The sequence below is a fragment of the Peromyscus leucopus genome, chromosome 7 (genome assembly GCF_004664715.2).
Source record: "Peromyscus leucopus breed LL Stock chromosome 7, UCI_PerLeu_2.1, whole genome shotgun sequence".
Lineage (NCBI taxonomy): Eukaryota > Metazoa > Chordata > Mammalia > Rodentia > Cricetidae > Peromyscus > Peromyscus leucopus.
In genome coordinates this window covers 99,154,041-99,176,044 of record NC_051069.1, presented here as the reverse complement: position 1 = coordinate 99,176,044, position 22,004 = coordinate 99,154,041, and the positions used below count along the sequence as shown (strand labels likewise).

General features: G+C 45.0%; 1 protein-coding gene and 1 long non-coding RNA gene across 2 annotated transcripts in view; one reads left to right on the top strand and one right to left on the bottom strand.

The window, feature by feature from the left end:
• Positions 1 to 215: 215 nt before the first annotated feature.
• Positions 216 to 16,077, bottom strand: LOC114685376 (serine protease 46). Its single transcript, XM_037208265.1, has 5 exons — positions 15,940 to 16,077; positions 9,202 to 9,379; positions 8,772 to 9,031; positions 7,111 to 7,274; positions 216 to 733 (listed from the first exon to the last, which is right to left on the bottom strand). Exons 1-5 carry the CDS (start codon positions 16,022 to 16,024, stop codon positions 479 to 481), a joined length of 942 nt encoding a protein of 313 aa, XP_037064160.1. The 5' UTR covers positions 16,025 to 16,077; the 3' UTR covers positions 216 to 478.
• A 54-nt stretch (positions 16,078 to 16,131) lies between these two features.
• LOC119088373 overlaps positions 16,132 to 22,004 on the top strand; it is a 10,423-nt gene continuing 4,550 nt past the window's right edge. Inside the window, exon 1 of the long non-coding RNA XR_005092046.1 lies at positions 16,132 to 16,365. This is a non-coding gene — a long non-coding RNA (uncharacterized LOC119088373). The remainder of the gene's footprint in view (positions 16,366 to 22,004) is intronic.

Sequence of the window (22,004 nt, the reverse complement as noted above, 5' to 3'; positions counted from 1 at the left end):
ACCAGGCTGACCTCGAACTCACAGAGATCTGCTTGCTTCTGCTTCCTGAGTGCTGGGATTAAAGGTGTGCACTACCACTGCCGGGCTAGAAGTTTTTTGTTGTTGTTGTTGTTTTGTTTGTTTGTTTGTTTTTAAGATAAAACTACAAGGGAACAACATCCCAAGATCGCACACCACACCTATGACAGACAGAGAGTAAGAGTATCCAAGTAGGCTCAGCTTGAGAAACAGCCAGGTTTTATGAGGGGAGTGTTCTAGGGCTTTGGTCAAAGTCAAGAATGTGATAACTTCAAATGGCTCAAAAGGTTCAAGAGCATCTTCATTGAACAACTGGCGGGCAAAACCCACAGTGGGTCTAGGACCCTTCCCCAGAGTCCCTCTGTCCTGAAGTCCTGTTCAGCCTCCGGTGTCCACTTCTGAGGGCGGAGCAGAGAGAAGGGAGAAGCGGTCTGTGGGAATGACTGTTACAGAAACAGGCTCACAAGAGCCACAGGGAGCCCAGGGAAACCAGCAAGATGTAGCCAGTGAGGATGATCGGGCTCAGGAAGGGGGGGACAGCCATGCTGGCAAACCGCAGGTCGCCGATCTGTCTCTTGATCCACTGGGTGAAGTGGGAGGTGCTGGTGTAGATGCTTGGGAATTGGCGGCGGCCGCAGCCGAAGTTCCAGCTTACCACCCCCATCTGGATCCAGGTCTTGTTCATCTGGCAAACCAGGGAGCTGCCAGAGGTGTCCTGCGGGCGGGGGGAGAGGAAGGGAGGCGTCAAGAAGCAGCAGTGTTCGCTAGATTAGGCCTTTGTTGTCCCCAAGAATGAGGCCTGCCTCTGAACCCGTCCTGTGACATATAAATCTGTGCTAAGGTCCAAGCTTGGGTCCACAGTGGCCTCTCCATTGTTCTGCTAGCTCTCTGATGGTTGAGCCCTCCCGAAGCTCTGGGGGGCCTCCAAGGTACAGTTGTTGCTCTTTCCCACGGTCTTGCTTACAGGGGGCGATCTTAGAAGCGCCAGCCAGCTCCCCTGCTTGGGTGTACAGACAGGTAAATGCAGAAAAAGACCCTTTACAGTGCCATACATCAAAAGGTAACAGTAGGTTTCTTAGGATTTTAAAAATTCTTTTTATGGGATTTCACTACCACCCAGTGACAGAGCCTTCACCTATGATGCACGGGACCTTGGACGCTATCTCCAGCATAAGAAAAAACAAACAAACAAACAAAAAAAAGCCCTTCGCCCTTCTACATTTCTCTGTAACGTTTGAAACTTTATGAACCAGGAAAAGAGTTTAGTAAATTTATCCTTTAACATAACGTAAAAGATTCCCAGGACATGATGTTTTGAAGGACACGGAAGACAATTAAGGAAAACAACCATAAAATTCTGCCGAAGGACAAGAACAGAGACTCCACCAGTGCACAGAAATGCTGTTGCTGGCCAGGTGTGGTGGGGCACGCCTTTAATCCCAGCACTCGGGAGGCAGAGCCAGGCGAATCTCTGTGAGTTCGAGGCCAGCCTGGTCTACAGAGCGAGATCCAAGACAGGAACCAAAACTACACAGAGAAACTCTGTCTTGAAAAAACAAAACAAACGGAAAAAAACAAAAAAGAATGTGTTTTTTTTTTGTTTTTTTTTGTGTTTTTTTAAAAACATCTTTTTACTTCTTTTCCCACTTTCATGTATGCGTATATGTGTGCTGTGTATGTTTGCATGTATGGGGGTACATGTGCATATGTGTATAAGCTTTCATGTAGAAGCCCAAGGCTTAAGTCTGGAATCATCTTCCATCACTCCCACCTTATTCATTTAAGCAGAATCTCAGTCAAATCCAGTGCTCTCCCCACCCCAGATTGCTAGTTTTATGAGTCAGCTTGCTCTAGGGATCCTATGACCACACCATCTGAGGCTGGAATTATCTGCAGGCTGCCACACCTACTCAGCATTTATAGGTTCTGGGGATTTGAACCCTGGCCTTTACCATTGTACAGCAAGTACTTTAACCTCTGAGCCACTGCCTTGTTCCAAAAATAGCATCTTAATTGCATGCACGAGAGTACGGGAAAGTAAAGATTCCTCGAAGCCCCAAACTTGAATGGGGAGTGGAATCCAGAAAGTCAGGAGATCCCAGGAGTTGGCTTTTAGTCCAAAGCCTGTATCAAATCCTGTGAGAGCAAGCTTCAAGTTCACAGCCTTGTTCACAGATTCAGGAGACCAAAGCACAACTTAGAGCCTTCCTTGCTTGCCATCATCCAGAGGAGAACTCCAAAGGAGGAAGCCTTGGGAAATACCCTGCCCAAAATTACCCCGCACAGCAAGGGCAGAGTAGAAACACACACCACACATGCATGGACAGGCTGGTTTCACACTGTGTGATTCCAAGAAATGAGCTGAGTTGTTTGAAGTAGTCTGAGGAACAGCATGCACGTGGCTGCTGGCAGAAACCCAGAGACGAAGTCCCAGGCTTCAAGGCCTGAGAGGGAACCTGCCCTTGAGGCTCCCTGATCTATACAAGTGTTTCAGGCTTGCTAGGAGGAGAAGACATGTTGGTTGTTTTAGTTTTCATTCTCCAGACACAGTTAAAAAACATTTTGTCTCTATTCAGTATAGAGTTAAGCATAAATAAGATTAGAACCATGACAATTATTAAATTACTGTTAGAAATCGACCCGTTGAAAGGAGTGCAGGGCTTTTTCAGTTCCTTGGCAATCTGATTTTAAAACGATACTGATGAATGAGAGGCCATGAACTACATGGACTTTTTGGAGAAAGAAGAGAAAATTGGAAGCCTCAGTGTGGGGGCAGATTTGACCAAGCAGACAGATATATTCCAAAGCTTACCATGATAGAAACAGGATATGTACTGCCATACACACAGGAAAGGCAACCAACAGGACAGTGCAAAGCCCATAGCCTGGTGAATGTCTGCGAGGGACTTGGTACATGTTACTGAGGGTAAAGAAATTGGCTCTTAGGATGGAGATGAATGAAACTGAATCCCAGCACAAACTCCAGAGCAAAACTCTAAACATGAACAGTGAAAAAGACAAAACGAATTAAAAACATACAGAGCCATATATTTATGTCTTGAGATGAAACACATCTTAAAAAGAGGTTTTAACAGACTGGAGAGATGGTTCCTAGGTTATGCGCATGTACTGCTCTTCCAGAGGATCCAAGTTTTCCCAGAACACCCACACTGTGTGGCTTGCAACTACTTGTAACTCTAGTTCCCAGGGATGGATGGACACCATACAGTTGTATGGAAAAACCCACACACAGACAACACACACACACACACACACACACACACACACACACACATAATTAAAAATGAAAATGAAATCTTTTTTTTTTTTTTGTTTTTTTGTTTTTTCGAGACAGGGTTTCTCTGTGTAGCTTTGCGCCTTTCCTGGAGCTCACTTGGAAAATGAAATCTTTTTCAAAAAGAATCTTCAAAATCCATAGTCCTGAAGAGGAATATGTTCAGCCTAATTACATCTAAATAGAGACTATCCAGGAAGTAAAAGACACCAAATATTATTGAAAATAGTTGATGAATTAAGATAGGACATTTGGGGATAGAGATGTAGTTCAGTTGGGAGAATGCTTACTGAATATGCACAAGGACCTGGGTTTGATCCTCAGAGTTACATGAACATGGTGGTATCCTTATAATCCCAGCCCTCAGATAGAGGCAGGAAGATCAGAAGTTCAATGTCATCCTCAAAGACATAGAGTTTGAGGCTAGTCTGGGCCACATGGGTCCTTTCTCAAACAAATAGACATCCTGAGAAGAATATGGGATGATCTGGATATGTAGGACAATATTGTTTATCTAAAATAAACTATATTAAGAGCACTAAGTATTCTCCAAAGACAGAAACATCTTTAAGGACATGCATTAAACAGAAGGGAGTATACAGATGCCTGTAACAGAAAGACAAAGGGGAAAACCAAGCCATAGTGAGGCCAGCAGTTATACTATGGGAGTCCTTGTTAGAGGTCTAGAGGCAGAAAGAACATGTGGAGAGAGACACTAGAGGACAGACAGACAGACATCTATTGCATGTGGACACTTGGTTTTCACACCAAAATATTTTTGGTGTGAATATATATATATATATTTCAATGGAAAAATGAAAGCTAACCTTCAAAAATGTTAACAGTGGAAACAGAATCTAAATCTATAATTAGATATAGAAGCATAGAATGCCACATATTACAAAGCCCACAAATGTTGCCTAAATGTTGCAAATTTTAGTTAAGGACTGCAAGAAGTTTTAGCATCAAACAAAAGAAGGAAAATAAATTATTCATTAACATCAACAATCATTTGTCCATGAACATTAGGCTCAAAACACTTGAAAAGGAATTAGTAAGGATAATTCATGTATTAGAAAGCAAAGAAGTCATTGAATTGGGAAATGAAGCTGGCGGCGGCCGGGATAACACACACCATTACCCTCTGGTTTGAATAAGAACAGAGAAGAGGATCTATGCCTAGAAAATGTTCTCTCCCAGAACCTTAAGACTGTTTACAACCTCTGTGGATTTAAATCCAGTTCAGGTGAATTATTTTTAAGAAAATGCAAATGATCCAGACTAATTCAGAAGGGGACAGAGGAGGGTCAGGGAGGTGAAAGCAGGGTGGCCTGAGTGTAATCCCTGGGACCCACGTGGGGGAAGGAGAGAACCAGTTCCCACAAGTGGCTCTCTATGAACCATAGCATCCACGCACCCCACCACACACAGATAAATAAATACACGTAATTAAAAAGTTTAAGATTGCAGAGTGATGGGAAATCGATTAACCCAATGACTATGAGTAAAACAATTTACAATAGTGTCTAAGAACAATCCCTCAACAGAAAACATGTCTGTCCACATCCTCCTGGCAACTTCAACTCAACCTTCAAGGGGGAGGTAATTTCTGATACTTCAAGTGTTCCAAAACATGAACAACTTATTTCCCAAGTGAAGTATATGGGTTCTCACACTAGAACTTAACAGAGAGAATGACTTGGTCTAAACACCTTTAAAGAAAAGATTGATTTATTTTACTTTATGTGTATCAGTATTTTGCATGCATGTCTGTCTGCGCACTGCATGTGTGCCTAGTATCCTCAGAGGTCAGAAGTGGGTGCCGGATTCCTTAGAACTGCAGTTATGGATGGTGATCGGCCATCATGTGGGCCCTGGGAAAAAAATGGGGTCCTCTGCTAGCACAAAGGGACTTAACCAGTGAGCCGTCTCTAAACTTACACTGGAGCCCGGCCTCACTGGGAGTAGGCTCCATGGTTTATTCTGCGTGACAATTGCTTGTTCCCAGAGGCCAGAACCTTTCCTGGACCTGACTGCACCCTAGAGCCCAGCAATGTTTGTTGGATGTAAATAAATTAAACCCAACTAGTTGTTTTTCTAGAATGTTGGGCAATCTAGATAATGTTACCAGGTACAAAAGCAGCCAAGGTAAAGCCAGAGGCTACACTGTCACTCCAGTTAGACCTCTGGGAGAACTTCCCACTGTCCTTTGGTGCAGCAGTGATGAATTCATTCCTTTTCACAGATATCCTGTCAAGTATTAAAACTACTTTTTAACGGATTGGGGATTTAGATCAGTGGTAGAGCGCTTGCCTAGCAAGTGCAAGGCCCTGGGTTCAGTCCTCAGCTCAAAAAACAAAAAACAAAAAAAACCTACTTTTTAACTTACATACTTTTTGGCATATAAACCTTTGGTCCAAGAATACTTATTGTTTTTCTTGTTCACAAATATGTTTTCTTTAAAGAACTCTGTTTTCCCCCAGAGGAGTTCTGTCTTTTACATTCAAGAGAGTAGGGACTTTCAGAGGGAAATTAAGACATGTGCTCAGGAAGATATGAATCTGGGGGTTGGGGACATGGTTCAGCCGTCAAGACTCTTTGTTGCTCTTGCAGAGGACCCAGGTTCGGTTCCCAGTGCCCACCAGGTGGTTCACAACCATCTGTAACACACCACTTGCAGGAGATCTGATGCCCTCTCTGGCCTTCTCAAGCACCAGGCAGTCACACATTACACAGACATATATGTGAGCAAAACACCTATAAACATAATATAAATAAAATATTGTAATAAAAAATGAAGTATGTATCTCAAAAACAATATTGACTAGAAAAAGCAAGTGGCTGAAGCTTACAGAATGCTATCATTTCTGCAAAACTGTCTGCCATGCCTGGCCCAGATCTGCAGGCATGTGGCTAATATTCAGGAGCACTAAAATGGTGGAATTGGGCATGATGGTGCAAGACTTCAAACCCACCACTCCAGCAGGCAGAGACAGGTAGAACTCCGTGAGTTTTAAGGCAAGTCTGGTCTAAATGGTGAGCTCCAGGCCAGCTAAGGCTACTTAGTGAGTGTCTCTTTAAAAAATAAAAAATAAACACAAAGAGTTGGGGGCTGGAGGGATGGCTCAGAGGTTAAGAGCACTGGCTGCTCTTCCAGAGGTCCTGAGTTCAATTCCCAGCAACCACATGGTGGCTTACAACCATCTGTAACGAGATCTGGTGCCCTCTTCTGGCATGCAGGCATACCTGCAGGCAGAATACTGTATACATAATAAATAAATCTTTAAAACACACACACACACACACACACACACACACACACACACACAAAGAGTTGTCACAAAGAGTTGTCTGTAGCAGGGACAAAAACCATTTCACACCTGTGGTGTTTTGGGTGAGAATGGCCCCGAAAGGCTCATGTTTGAATACTTCCTTGGGAAGGATTAGGAGGTGTGGCCTTGTTGGAAGAAGTGTGTCACAGGGGCAGTCACTGAGGTTCAAAAGCTTCCCGCCATCCCCAGTGTGTTCTCTGCTTCCTGTTTGTGATTCCAGGTGCTGCTTTAGAGACAGGCCTGCCTTCCTACTACCACACTCCCTGCAGGGACAGTGATGGACTGCCATTCCTCTAAGACACAAACTTTTCTAAGTCCCATCATGTTTCAGCACACAATAACAAACTTTTTCTTCTCATACCAGAACAAATCAGACTGTTGTGACAATCTCTGATGAGCACATGGAAAGGAAAGCATGACCCCCATACTGCCTGCTCCCCACCCCGTCTGCACATTATTCCACACCTGACAAGTGTCCAGGCCCCATTCTGAGCTTGTACACAGCATGTCATTCCCAATGAACGTCTTCTGGTTCTTCATCAGGAGGAACTGGTACCGATGGTTACAGATTTCATTGTTCACAATCCTGACAGCCAAGCCCTGGACACTGTAGGGGGTCTTCTTGGCCTCTACAGAGAGAAAGATCTAGTTATGACCTCAACTTTGGAACCTATTTCCAATTCAGAGAGTCATTCACATTTGTGCATGTGAGAGGCAGGGTCACCGGGTGGTGGTGGCCCACACCTTTAATCCCAGCATTTGGGAGGCAGAGGCAGACAGATCTCTGTGAGTTCAAGGCCAGCCTGGTCTACAGAGTGAGTTCCAGAACAGGCTCCAAAGCTACACAGAGAAACCCTGTCTTGGAAAAAAAAAAAAGAAGAGAGAGAGAGAGAAGAGAGAGAGAGAGAGAGGCAGGGTCATGTCCTGAGATGCTCATTCATAAAAGCTGCAGGTCGAAGCCTGGCTTTCAAAAATGTCCCTACTCATTAAGAAAGTTAAGCCAAGAACTGGGGATGACACACACCTTTAATCCCAGCACTTGGAAGGCAGAGGCAGATGAATCTCTGAGTTTGAGGCCAGCCTGGTCTACAGAGTGAGTTCCAGGATAGCCAGGGCTATGTAAAGAGACTCTGCCTCAAAAAAAAAAAAAAAAAAAAAAAAAAAAAAAAAAAAAAAAAAAAAAAAAAAAAAGAAAAGAAAAGAGCGGGGGTTGGGGATTTAGCTCAGTGGTAGAGTCCTTGCCTAGCAAGTGCAAGGCCCTGGGTTCGGTCCTCAGCTCCGGGGGGGGGAAGCAACAAAACAAAACAAACAAAAAAATAAAACAACAACAACCAAAAACCAAAGAAAAAAAAAAGAAAAAAGAAAAGAAAAAAGAAAAAACCAAAAAAACATAAAACAAAACAAAAGGAAAAAGCTAAGCGAAAGTCTCCCAGGGACGGATGTGAAGTGAAACCTACATATGAGTGAGAACAAGGAGATGTTTCCCAACCATTCAGGTGTTGTGAGATTAAGCCTTGGTGCACTGCTCTTAGGAAAGGTGTTAAGACCCTAGAGGCTAGATGTGGCACCTGCTGCCTGCTGAAAGGTTGGAGGAACTCCAGATAACACCAACAGGGCTGCCTCTCTGAGAATCATGCGTGCGTATTGACTAGAGGCCACCTCAATGCTTCAGAACACATGGAGGTGAAAGCCCTCAGCATACCTGCAGACACAGATCCCTTGTAAATAGCCAAAGACTTAAGTTCCTACTCTGCTGCAGGCTAAAGACTTGGTGTAGGATCTAAGTTAACTTTGGGGGCTGGTGAGATGGCTTAGCAAGCACATCAGGCCTGATGACCTGGGCTTGACTCTCCGGGACCCATACGATAGAGAGAGAACCAACTCCTTGAAGGTTGCCCTTTGACCTTCAGGTATACACTGTGGCACAGGTACTCCCACACACATACACATAAATAAGTAAACAAACAAACAAACAATTTTAACTTTGGAAACTGAGGTCCTCACAGGTCTCTTGTCTCTCTGCTCAAATACTGCATCTCTCTATGGGCATATGCATGTGCTCAGGAAATGCTTGCAAATGACAGAGTACAGAAGAGAATGAGTGACCTCTGCTCTACTGCACTCACCTTTAGTCTTTTCTTGTCCCCACCCGATGACCCAACACATGGTGCCAACGGCTGGCTTGAAATTGGTGGTGGGGAGACAGATGGGCTGGACGAGAGGGGACCAGGTAACAGGGTACTTGAGCTTCAGGATGGCGATGTTGTGAGACATGTGATTGTTGAAGTTCTCGTGAATCACAATCTTAGTGATCATGAGCTCCGAGCTGTTATCTGGGAGGTTCTGGACACCCACCTTTACGGTGTAGTTAGCTGGGTCCTTGGATCTGCAGGCCCAGGAAGAAGCAGATCGGCAGTAAGACCAGGAATGGCTACAGAGATAGGGTTCTGAGCACTAGGCTGCCTAGGGTAATGTTCTCTATTCCCAGATCCCAGATTCACCACGACCCCCAGGCCTGAAAGAAAGACCCCAGACCAGGATGAACCCCCGGCTGACCTCTGTAAGCAGTGTGCAGCGGTGAGGACCCAATGGTGGTGGATGACGGAGCCGCTGCAGACGTACATTCCCAGGAAAAGAATGCTTACTTGCCATGGCCACTTGCCCACTTCTACCATCTTCCCATTTACCATCCTGCAGGATATGTTGGTCTGACCGCAGGACCAGAACCAGGGCCCTGAGGAAAGAGGTGGAGAGAGGGGTGCCAAGGGTAGCCCCACAGGCCAGGGCAGATCGTCCAAGTGTCTCTCAGCCATGGCCCACGCAGTCACTGCCATCTGCACAAGTCGGGGACTGAGATGACTGCCTCAGAAACTGGCAGCAAAAACCTAGAGGCAGCAGGTGGTGGTCTGTTACAAAGAAAGCCCCAAAATAATGGAGACAAACTGTCTGACCCTTGCTATGAACCATCACCCCAGGACTTCCTGCCCACAGTTCGCCCATGACTTGGGGAGGTAGAGGAGGAGAGGACCACTAGAGGGTTAATATAGCCAGCCAGGGCAAGTGATGGGACCTAGTGTTCATGATTCCTGTTGGTTGTCTCTAAAAATACATAGACAGTGTTGTTTTATTGTCCAACTAGAGCCATGGCTCACACCCTGGAAACAGCGAGGCTCGCCTGCCCCTCACTGGCCTCAAGAACAGGGAGGGATAAGAGGATGGCAGCTTGCATGAACTGGAGCTGAGATTGAGATTTTATTTTTGTTTTTGTTTTGCTTCTTTATTATTTTATTATTATGTATGTGAGTGTTTTGCTTGCATGTACGTCTGCACATCATATGTGTGCAGTACCAATAGAGGACATAAGAGGGTATCAGATTCCGTGGAACTGGAGTGACAGACAGTTAGGAGCCACCTGGCCTGGGTGCTGCCAATCAAACCCTGGTCCTCTAGAAGAGCAATCAGCACTCTTAACGCTGAACCATTCCAGTTCCTGCTTTTTGTGTTTTGTTTTGTTTTAATGGGACCAGCCTGGATTGGTATTTACTAATAATTCTTCACAGGGATTTCAAAACTAACAACTGAATATTATAAAATAGAAGAAAAGGAGAATGATTCTATAAGAAAGGGTTACAGAACAAGATTAAAAAAACATGAAGTGGGTGTGGTAATGAGCAACCTTAGTCCCAGCACTTGGGAGGCAAAGGTCAGCAGATCTCTGTGAGTCCGAGGCCAGCCTGGTCTACAGAGTGAGACCCTGTCAAGACTGGAAGGAGGGAAGGGTTTCTAATGGAGTCTTCTGCTGGTCCGGGCTGTTAAGCAATCACGTGGGGCCACTGAGCTCCTCAGACAGGTGGAACTGGACCTCCTTTACACCATCACAAGCTGCCATGCCATGAGTCTACTTTCCTCGGCAGTACACTACCCACGTAAAACAATGTCAGGACTCAACAGCCATGGCCAAGGCAGGTCTGGGGGGCTGTGGTGGGTCCAGTTTGGGGATGATAGAGAACAGCAATATCTATGATGAACTGTATACATCAGCAGAAACATCAACTACATCCTACCTTGCTGAAATCACTATGGTGGGACTATAATCTGAGTGCCCTTCCAAAGGTCCATATGTGAAGACTTGGTCCTCCAGAAGTGATATATGGAGGTGTCATAGACCTTTAGGAGGTGGGGTCTAGGGATGAGGACATGGTTCTGTGGGTACGGTGTTGTTGGGCAAGCATGAGCACCGAAGTCTGGATTCCCAGCCAGATGTGGCAGTGTATGCCTGTAACCCCAGTCCTGAAGGACAGACAGAGCCAGGTAGATCCTTGGAGCTCTCCTGAGAGCCAGTCTGACTGAAGCAGGGAGTACCAAGTTCTGAGACCTTGTCTCAGGAAATCTGGTGGGAAGTGATCGAGAAAAACATCTTAATGGTAACAGCATGCACAGAGATGAGGTCTGGTGGGGGTCTTTAGATCACTGCGAACATGTCCTCAAAGGACCGGAGAAGCCCACCCAGTCTCTCTCTGCTTCCTGACTTTGCACAAGTACTCATTCCCAGGACAGGCAGTCGCTACCTCCATAAAGGGTACCTCTACCCCATGTGACAAATCTTTAGACTTTGAATTTTGAAAACTGTCAATTAAATATATCTTTCTACTTCCTTTGAAGACCTGTCTCATATATTTTTTGTTGCTTTTTGGGGGTGGGGGGGGGCGAGGGGTTCAAGACAGGTTTTCACTGTGTAGCCCTGGCTGTCCTGGATCTCGCTCTGTAGACCAGGCTGGCCTCGAACTCACAGAGATCCTCCTGCCTCTGCCTCCTCAGTGCTGGGATTAAAGGTGTGTGCCACCACACCTGGCTCTCAGGTATTTTCTTGTCACACAAAGCTAATGCACAACCCATGCATGAAGTTCGAGTTCATTCATCCCATGCGTCCCTGGCTCCTGCTGCTATCCAGTATACATGGCCTGTTCCCTTGCTGAGACTCCTGAGGGTAGAATGTCCTTCCTTTCAACTCCTGACCTTCCCAGGGATCCGCAGGTGCTGCACTACCTCCTAGGTCTCCACAGAGTACTCTTACTTTCTCATTGCTCAACTCACACCCACACCCTTCTCCATGCCTGTCTCCTATTTCCCTGATCTGCCCCTACCCCAGAGAGCCACGTTTCTGGACTGTCTCATTCACCATGGTGAGTCCATGGCCATCTTTTGTTGCTGCTGCTGTTTCTTCCTTGTGGCTACTGTGGTGGTTTTAATGAGAATGGCCCCAAAGGCTCATAAATTTGAATGCTTTTTCAAAGTTGGTAACTGTTTGGGAAGGATTGGGATGTAGCACGAATCTTAAAAGGTCTTATTAATAAAAACAAACCTGGGGCAGGTATCGGGGTGAGTGCTGGAAGATCAGAGAAGCCACAGCTTCCTCACCTCACCAATTCCTCAACTGATCCTGTTTCCTCAGACTGGAAGCCTCTGAGTCCTCATCCAGAATGGGTCTCAGCTGAACTGCTGCTCCAAAGCCTAAAAGCTTAACCAGCCAAATGCCTCTAGTTCCTGGTCCTCATGCCTTATAGACTTTTCTGCTTTCTGCCACCACTCCCTGGGATTAAAGGTTCGCTTTCTGGGATTAAAGGCATGAGTCACCATGCTTGGCTGTATACTTGAACACATGGATTTCTGCCTCTGGCATGCTAGGATTAAAGGCGTGTGCTACCACTGCCTATTCTCTATGTTTAATATTGTGGCTGTTCTGTCTCTGACCCCAGATAGGTTTATTAGGGTGCACAATATTTCAGGGAACACAATACCACCACATTAGGAGGTGTGGGTTTGTTGAAGAAAGTATGTCACTTTGAGGTTTCAAAAGCCCACACCAGGCCCAGCCTCTGCTGGCAACTCAAGGATCAGACGTAAACTCTCAGTTACTGCTTCAGCACCACGCCTGCTGTGGCCATGCTTCCCACCATGGTGATCACAGGCTAAGTCTCTGAAACTGTAAGTAAACCCCAATTAAAGGCTCCCTTTTATAAGTTCCTTGGTCATGGTGTTTCATCACAGGAACAGTACAGTAACTAAGACCTTTTTGCTTCTATTCGAGTCTATCCCTATCCAGACTGCTCAACTTTGGTAGTCAGGAGAGGGCTTAAGAAGTGTGCCCTTCTTCAATTTCTTTCTTTAGAGATTTAAAGTTCTTATCAAAAAGGTCCTTCACTTGTTTAGTTAGTGTTATCCCAAGGTATTTTATATTATTTGTGGCTATTGTAAAGGGTGATGTTTCAGAAAATGGAAGGATCTCCCATGCTCATGGATAGGTAGGATTAACATAGTAAAAATGGCAATCTTACCAAAAGCAATCTACAGATTCAATGCAATCCCCATCAAAATCCCAACACAATTCTTCACAGACTTGGAAAGAAAAATACTCAACTTTATATGGAAAAACAAAAGACCCAGGATAGCTAAAAGAATCCTATACAATAAAGCAACCCTTGGAGGCATCACCATCCCTGACCTCAAACTCTACTATAGAGCTATAGTAATAAAAACAGCTTGGTACTGGTATAAAAACCGACATACAGACCAATGGAATCGAATTGAAGACCCTGACATTAATCCATGCACATATGAACACCTGGTTTTTGACAAAGGAGCCAAAACTATACAATGGAACAAAGAAAGTATCTTCAACAAATGGTGTTGGCATAACTGGATGTCAATATGTAAAAGATTACAAATAGATCCATATCTGTCACCATGCACAAAACTCAAGTCCAAGTGGATCAAAGACCTAAACATAAATCCAGTTACACTAAACTTAATAGAAAAGAAAATAGGAAGCACTCTTGAATGCATTGGCACTGGAGACCATTTCCTAAATAAAACACCAACAGCACAGACCCTGAGCACAACAATTAATAAATGGGACCTCTCGAAACTGAGAAGCTTTTGCAGGGCAAAAGACACAGTCAATAAGACAAAAAGACAGCCAACAGATTGGGAAAAGATCTTCACCAACCCCACATCTGACAGAGGATTGATCTCCACAATATATAAAGAACTCAAGAAACTAGATATCAAAGTACTGAACAGTCCAATTTAAAAATGGGCTAAAGAGCTAAACAGAGAATTCACAAAACATGAACTACAAATGGCTGAAAGATATTTAAAGAAATGCTCAACATCCTTAATCATCAGGGAAATGCAAATCAAAACGACTCTGAGATACCACCTTACACCTGTTAGAATGGCTATGATCAAAAACACCAATGACAACCAATGTTGGAGAGGATGTGGAGCAAAGGGAACACTCCTCCACTGTTGGTGGGAATGTAAACTTGTACAACCACTGTGGAAATCAGTATGGCGGTTTCTCAGAAAATTAGGAATCGAACTTCCTCAAGACCCAGCCATCCCACTCTTGGGCATATACCCAAGGAATGCTGATTCATACCATAAAGATACATGCTCAGCTATGTTCATAGCAGCATTATTTGTAATAGCCAGAACCTGGAAACAACCTAGATGCCCATCAACGGAAGAATGGATGAAAAAAATGTGGTACATATACACAATGGAGTACTACTCAGCAGAGAAAAACAATGAAAGCATGAAATTTGCAGGCAAATGGATGGAACCGGAAAAAATCATCCTGAGTGAGGTAACCCAAACCCAGAAAGACAGTTATGGTATGTACTCACTCATAGGTGGATTCTAGATATAAAATAAAGATCAGACCACACACACAAAAAAAAGAAGTGTGCCCTTTCTTTTCCCATAAAGCTGCAACCCCAGAGAAGCAGAGGTTCTACAAAAGAGCTCCACCATCCCCACAGCGACGACTCTGGGGGCAAGGCTGGCCCTCTCCCCAGTGTTCCCTACCCTCTGTAAGATCCTTGGGTCTCAAAGAACAGCTTTTCCAGAACTTGTGTCCAAGACAGCACTGACCCTATCCTTCCTCTAAACCTTATATAGGACTTATGGGAGTCAGCCTGGAGATAATGCCAACACCAGGTACCAGCACCAAGGAGGGAGCCTGATGGGTTGTTTTTAATATTTCCATTATTTTTTATTTTTAACTCTGCATGTATGTCTGTGCACTAATATGTGCATGTGAATGCAGGTGTAGAATCCTCTGGAGCTAGAGTTACAGGCAGTCGAGAGCTGCCTCAGATGTGGGTACTGGGAATCAAACTTGAGTCCTCTGGAAGAACAGTGCACTCTTAAGCACTGAGCCATCTCTCCAGCTGTGATGGGCCATTAGCAGGTGCGGTGTGCTGCAGATCAGCCTTGCCCCAGGCACAATGTTGCCCCTCCATCTGTAGCAGACACTCAAGGATTCAAATAGACTCCACTTCCGACCTTGGTACCCTTTCTTGGAGTTCTGGAAGCTAGGCATCATGACCTACAAAGGGGATTCTGATACTTGTTTCTGCATTCATAGGTGGCCACCAGAAAATGTGTATCAGCTTTGAGGTCTCCATTTCTGTAAGGTCCTAGCTGACTCCTGTCCCCTCACCAGAGGCAAAGCAGTTAGCATCCATGCTTGTGCTACACATACCCTAATCATCCCTAGAGCGTCACTAATACTTGACAGGAGTACAAAGCATTCAGGGTAGAAGACTGCGCACGTACTCATTCAGTCACTCATTCAACAATGTGCTAGTCCAGGAGAAAGGGTGTCACACAGGGATGGAAGAAGACAGTGCCCACGTTGGGGGATACATTCCCCATTCACAGTTATCACTCTAGCTAGCTCACTGTCAGGCACAAAAAGTACAGCAGCAGGTGACCTGAGGTAGGGCTCCTACCACAAAAATTACCTTTCTCAGGAAAAGCCTGGATATCCTCTGCCACCTAAATATTTTCAATCCCAAAGCATCTATTGGAAACTGTTGTTGAGTCCTGGTTCTAAAACTCACAAACCACTAAAACTGGACCCAGATTTCCTGTGTGAAACAGAGCCTCCAGCATACAGTGCTGAGGTGTAAATTGTCTCACCAGGGACACTCAGCACAGTCATTGTCATAAGTCCTGAGACTCCCAGACAAGCTCATCCATCCCATGGATGCTAGTTTGTTTCTCATTTTTGTTCCTTTGTCTGTTTGTGATCATCCTGAAAACTGGAACTGGCCCCACACTGTATGGGTCATGTGGGTCCTGAAAGGTCACAGCCCACGTCCATTTCATCAGTCTACTGAGGATGCACCCATCCCAGTACCTGACCAGTGGAGGCCTGCAGGCAGAAGGGCAGTGGATGTAGACAGCAGGCTATCAGATCCCTCCATGCCTCTGTCCATGCCTTACCTTCCACATAGGGTAGATTGTCAAATCTGGCAGAAGAAAGTGGTTGTGAAAGAAGACCCTGAGGACCCACTGATCCACACGCCATGGCAAGAAGTCCAGCTCTTATCGTTCCTTAGAACAAGATGGAGCATCTCCATGGTGCAAGGATTCTAGAATTCAGTTGTTTATTCAGGAGTACAGAGAGCAGATCTCTGCCCTAGGGCTTGGGGCTCACCCTGCTGAAGCAGCCTCAAGAGCCTTCCACAGCCATGAATGGAGGCTATCAGAACCTCCCTGGGACAGTATTTTGGGGGCTCACCACGGAGCCTGCAACCACACCTGATCCATTACAACATTCGCAGAACCCAGCTCTCAGCCTTGATGATGCCCTCACATCTAGCTCTGAGCCCATGAACTTGTCCCATGTTTGGCTCCTGATAACACCAGGTGTGTAGTTTGTGACAGTGCCTTGTGGTTAGTCTATGAAGCTCCTGCTGTGGAACAATCCTCTTGTACACTATAAAGATTTGTCACTCGAACTGGTTTAATAAAACGCTGATTGTCCAGTAGCCAGGCAAGAAGTTTAGGTGGGGCGATCAAATGAAGGATGCTGGGAAGGGGAAGGGTGGAGTCAGGAGTCGCCAGCCAGATGCAGAGGGAGCAGGAAATGAACATGCCATGCTAATAAAGGTACTGCCATGTGGCAGAGAATAAATAAAGAATGTGGGTCAATTTAAATGTAAGAATTAGCAGGTAACAAGCCTGAGCTACCAACCAATCATTTATAATTCATATTCAGCCTCTGAGTTGGTTATTTGGGACCAGGTGGTTGGGACAAGAAACTTCCATTTACAAGGTCCCCTAGTGTTCACCTCTGCCGCATCTGAGGAGCCCCTAGAGGTGTGGAAACTGAGACACGACTTCTTCCTATAGTATGACTGCTGTGTAACTAGAGACTTCCTTTTGCCCTCAGGGACTGTATTTTCAAAACAGAGCAGGTCCTGGGGAGGGTGTAGGGTGGGGAGCTGGCCTGAGACTTCTTGAGGAGCAGCCACTTACAGGCTTCATCCTTCAGCAGAATAAATGGTGTCTAGGGACACCTCCCCACCTCTCCACTTGAGGTAGCGAGTGTCCATGACTGCATCCCTTTCTGCTGCACCCTGCCACCAGTGTTGCTGAAGGCACAGAGTGACACGTTTTTCACCTGCTGCTGAGGGAGATGACCTGGCATGATCGTTGGTAGAGAACTATTTAGTAACACAGACGTATGGAAGCCACAACTGAACCTCCACTCCTGGAAACATTACAGAGTTGTCAGGAGGACAAGACTTCATGGGGGCTGTGGGGAGCCTCTGTGGAACTGCCCACCTGCTGCCTCAGAGAACAGGCACCCAGCCGCTCCCTACCACTGAGCAGTCCACTCACTGACAGAAAGGGGTCAGAAATGGAAGTGCACCTGCTGTGTGATGGTCAAGAACAAGCAAATCAAACTTTTTTCTTAGGAGTGTGTGGCAGAAATGCAGAAAATGGTGATTCCTACAGTCGGATGCCCTCAACACAGCAGGGAGATACACAGAGTGGAGAGAATTCCAAAAAAGAGAAACTTTTTGCCTCTGTGAAAATAATACTTTATTTAAAAAAAAAAAGACTTATTTTAGTGTGTTTGCCTGAATACACACACACACACACACACACACACACACACACACACACATACTGCCTGTGTTCTGTTTCCACAGAGGCCAGACAAAGGAGACAGAACCCCCAGAACCTAAGTTACAGACTATTATGAGCCACCATGTGGGTGCAGAGAACTGAGCCTAGGTCCTCTGTAGCAGGAGCAAGTGCTCTCAACTACTGAACCATCTCTCCAGCCCCATCTTTCAAAATACTTTCTTCTGAGAAGGAAGAGGGCATTTGATCAATAGAACAAAAATAATAAAATAAAAACCAAGTACATTTGTAATCAATTAATGAAGATGTATAAAATTCTATTTTATGAAAAATTATTATATGTGTATGGGTAGTTTTGCCTGCACATATGTCTGTGTTCCTGGTACCGAAAGAGGCCAGAGAGGACATTAGATCCCCTAGAACAGGAGTTACAGATGACTGTTAGCTACCACATGGTGTCAGAATTGATAATGATGTCTCTATCTGTTGCTATTTGTTCTCTTATTTGGAAGCCTCACCTGAGGGGACTCTGCTGCCTGGGACTCTTTATAGGAAGTCCAGCCAACTATTTCAACAGCACTTCCTAGTCAATTTCTGCTAGGTGTTTTAAACACCAGATTCATTGGTGCTTATCTATCTATCTATCTATCCATCCATCTACCCATCTATCCATCCATCTATCATCTATCCATCCATTCATCCATCCATCTATCATCTAACCATCTACCTATCACTTACTATTTATTCTTTTAGTTTGGCTTGTTATATACTTAATAAATTTACTCATTTAAACCTAAAGTATGGCTGTCATAGATCATCCTCCAAACTATGTAAAACAGAACTCTAAGAAAAAACAGACAGATCCTTATTTTGTGAGAAGGCTCTCAGAAATACACAGATTGTGCAGGTGTAAATACATGAGGTGTTGAAAGAATTGAACCAAGCATGAACCAAGTAGCTGTAGCTCAAACTGCCGGTGACCATGGCAGAGGAGCAGCAGATGGGGATTGACTTCAGGAGATCAGCCCACCAGAATGCAAGGCAATGATGGGCAAATCTCAGATAGGCAAGGCCCCGAGGGCTTCAGCTCCATAATGTCTCTTGCTAGTGGTGTGTCTTTATATGTTTGCCGCTGCCATTTTTCTCTGGTATCTGGCATGGTGTGAATGGGTGGGGAGTGGGGTGGGGTGGGGTGGGGGAGTGGAGGGGGTAGGGGGTGGGGTCCCCACCACCTTTAATGCAGTGTGATTATCTCATAGAAATACCCTATTCTGCTGGCATTTTTACCTGTAGATTATTATGAAGATGGTTTCCTCTGAAGCTGTACTGTTTAAAGTGTTGCCCCCGCTCCTGATAAAGCAGGGGCTGCGGAGGATAGAAAATAGGAACAAGGAAGTGTCACCACAGCTAGGGCTTATGAGTTTCTCTTGAGGAGCCGTATAGACTATGGTTTAAGTAGTGATTAAGAAAAACAACTAGACATTCAGTCCTGGCGGCAGCCGGCAGAGACATTCAGGCCCAGCAGCGGCCCACAGAGGTAGACAGGCCCGGCGGTGGAGACAAGCAGATGCAGGTAGGCCTGTGGCGGCGGCCGCGAGGAGAGGGCAGCGGCGGGGTGAGGCCGGCGGAGGAGACAAGCAGTCGCAGGTAGGCCTGCAGCGGCGGCCCGCAGAGGTAGACGGGCCCAGCGGCGGCCCGCTGAGGTAGATGGGCCCAGCGGCGGTAGCGACAGACAAGTCAGGTAGCGCAGAGATTAGGCCTGCGGAGCGGGTGCGGCCGCGGTGGGAGCGAGGGTGGCTGTGGCGGCAGCGGAGGTAAATGGGCCCAGTGGCGGCCCGCAGAGGTAGACGGGCCCGGCAGCGGTGGCCGACAGGGACATACAGGCCCAGCGGCAGCCGGCAGAGACATACAGGCCCGGTGGTGACACCCAGAGGCAGACAGACCCAGCGGCAGCCGACAGGGACATACAGGGCCGGCGGCGGACCGCAGAGGTAGACAGGCCCAGGGACGGAGACAAGCAGACGCAGCTTGGAACAGGGACGCCTCTAACCCCAACACCTGGGGAAGAAGTTATCCGTGGGACGGAACCAGAACGAATCTGAACACTCCGTCTGAGGACAACCCAGGGCCCAGCTGCTGCTCCTGTGAAATCCAACAACTTGGAGGTGTTGGTGAGACTACCCTGCTCAGCTGAAATCCATCAGGAGAGGATTCAGACCCCCAGAGTTTGAAGTCTGAAGAAACAAGATCAGCTGAGGAGTTGATGAATGAACAAAACGTGAACTGGGAACACAGAAGAAGGCGCTACCTAGCCATCAAACCAGATCACCAGAATCATAAGTATATACTTCACCGATTGAAATCAGCTGCCCCTGAAGAAATAGCCCAATAGCACCAATTTAACCAAGAACCCCTACTAAACAAAGACTAAAAATTAGAACAAGAGAGGCACTCTCAGACACAGATACCTCCTGCACCGCACAGAGGAAGAGATGAGTAGACGCCAGTGCAAAAATACAGGCAACAACATAAAGACCTATATGGCAACATCAAAACTTAGTGATTCTACACCTGCAAGACCTAAATATTCCATGACAGAAGAAACAGAAGAAATCAACCCTAAAAATGACTTTAAGAAGATGATAGAGGCCCTTAAAGAAGAAATAAAACATTCCCTCAATGAGGAAATAAAAACTTTCCTTAAAGAGGAAATGAAAAACTACCTTAAAGAGGAAATAAAAACTTTTCTTAAAGAGGAAATAAAAAACTCCCTTAAAGAGGAAATAAAAACTTCCCTTAAAGAGGAAATGAAAAACTCCATTAAAGAGGAAATAAAAAACTCCCTTAAAGAAATGGAAGAAAAAATGAACAAAAAATGGGAAGAAATCAAATCAAGCCAAGAAAAAGCAATTAAACAGATGAAAGAAACATTCCAAGATCTGAAAAATGAATTTGAGACAATAAAGAAAACACATGCTGAGGGAATGCTGGAAATAGAAATCCTGACAAAACGAACAGGAACTACAGAAACAAGCATAACCAATCGATTGCAAGAGATGGAACAGAGAATCTCTGACACTGAAGACACGATAGAGAAAATAGATTCGTCAGTCAAAGAAAACACTAAAGACAAAAAAGTCATAACACAAAATATCCAGGAAATTTGGGACACCATGAAAAGACCAAACCTAAGAATAATAGGGATAGAAGAAGGAGAAGAATACCAACTCAAAGGCACAGAAAATATATTCAACAAAATCATAGAAGAAAACTTTCCTAACCTAAAGAAAGAAATACCTATGAAGATACAAGAAGCTTACAGAACACCGAATAGGCTGGATCCAAAAAAAAAGTTCCCCTCGCCACATAATAATCAAAACACTAAACACACAGAACAAAGAAAAAATATTAAGAGCCGCAAAGGAAAAGACCAAGTAACATATAAAGGCAAACCCATCAGAATAACACCAGACTACTCAATAGAGACTATGAAAGCTAGAAGATCATGGACAAACCTCATGCAGACACTAAGAGACCACGGATACCAACCCAGACTGTTATACCCAGCAAAACTCTCAATCACCATAGGCGGAGTAAACAAAATATTCCAGGATAAAACCAGATTTAATCAATACCTGTCCACAAACCCAGCCCTACAGAAAGCACTAGAAGGGAAAATTCAACCCAAAGAAGCTAAACACATCCATGAAAAATCAAGCAGTAGATAATCCCACACCAACATACACCACAGAAGGACAACACAACACAACCAAAAAAAAAATAACAGGAATTAACAATCACTGGTCATTAATATCCATCAATATCAATGGTCTCAACTCACTATAAAAAGACACAGGCTAACAGAATGGATAAGAAAACAGGATCCATCCATATGCTGCATACAAGAAACACACCTTAACTCCAAAGACAGACACTACCTCCGAGTAAAGGGCTGGGAAAAGGCTTTCCAAGCAAATGGACCTAAGAAACAAGCTGGTGTAACTACCTAATATCTAATAAAATAGACTTCAAACTAAAATCAATCAAAAGAGACCAGGATGGACATTACATATTCATCACGGGAAAAATCCACCAAGATGAAGTCTCGATTCTAAACATTTATGCTCCAAATACAAAAGCACCCACATTCATAAAAGAAACACTACTAAAATTTAAAACGCACATCAAACCCCACACATTAGTAGTGGGAGATTTTAACACACCACTCTCACCAAAAGATAGATCTACCAGACTGAAACTTAACAAAGAAATAAAGGACCTAACAGAGGTTATGACTCAAATGGACCTAATAGATATCTACAGAATATTCCATCCTAACACAAAAGAATATACCTTCTTCTCAGCACCCCATGGAACCTTCTCAAAAATTGACCACATGCTTGGACACAAAA

Coding starts and splice junctions, on each gene's coding strand:
- LOC114685376 (XM_037208265.1), bottom strand. CDS start 16,024: ATGGCGTGTGGATCAGTGGGTCCTCAGGGTCTTCTTTCACAACCACTT. Junction 9,380..15,939: donor CAATCTACCCTATGTGGAAG/GTAAGGCATGGA, acceptor CTCTTTCCTCAG/GGCCCTGGTTCTGGTCCTGC. Junction 7,275..8,771: donor GGGACAAGAAAAGACTAAAG/GTGAGTGCAGTA, acceptor TTCTCTCTGTAG/AGGCCAAGAAGACCCCCTAC.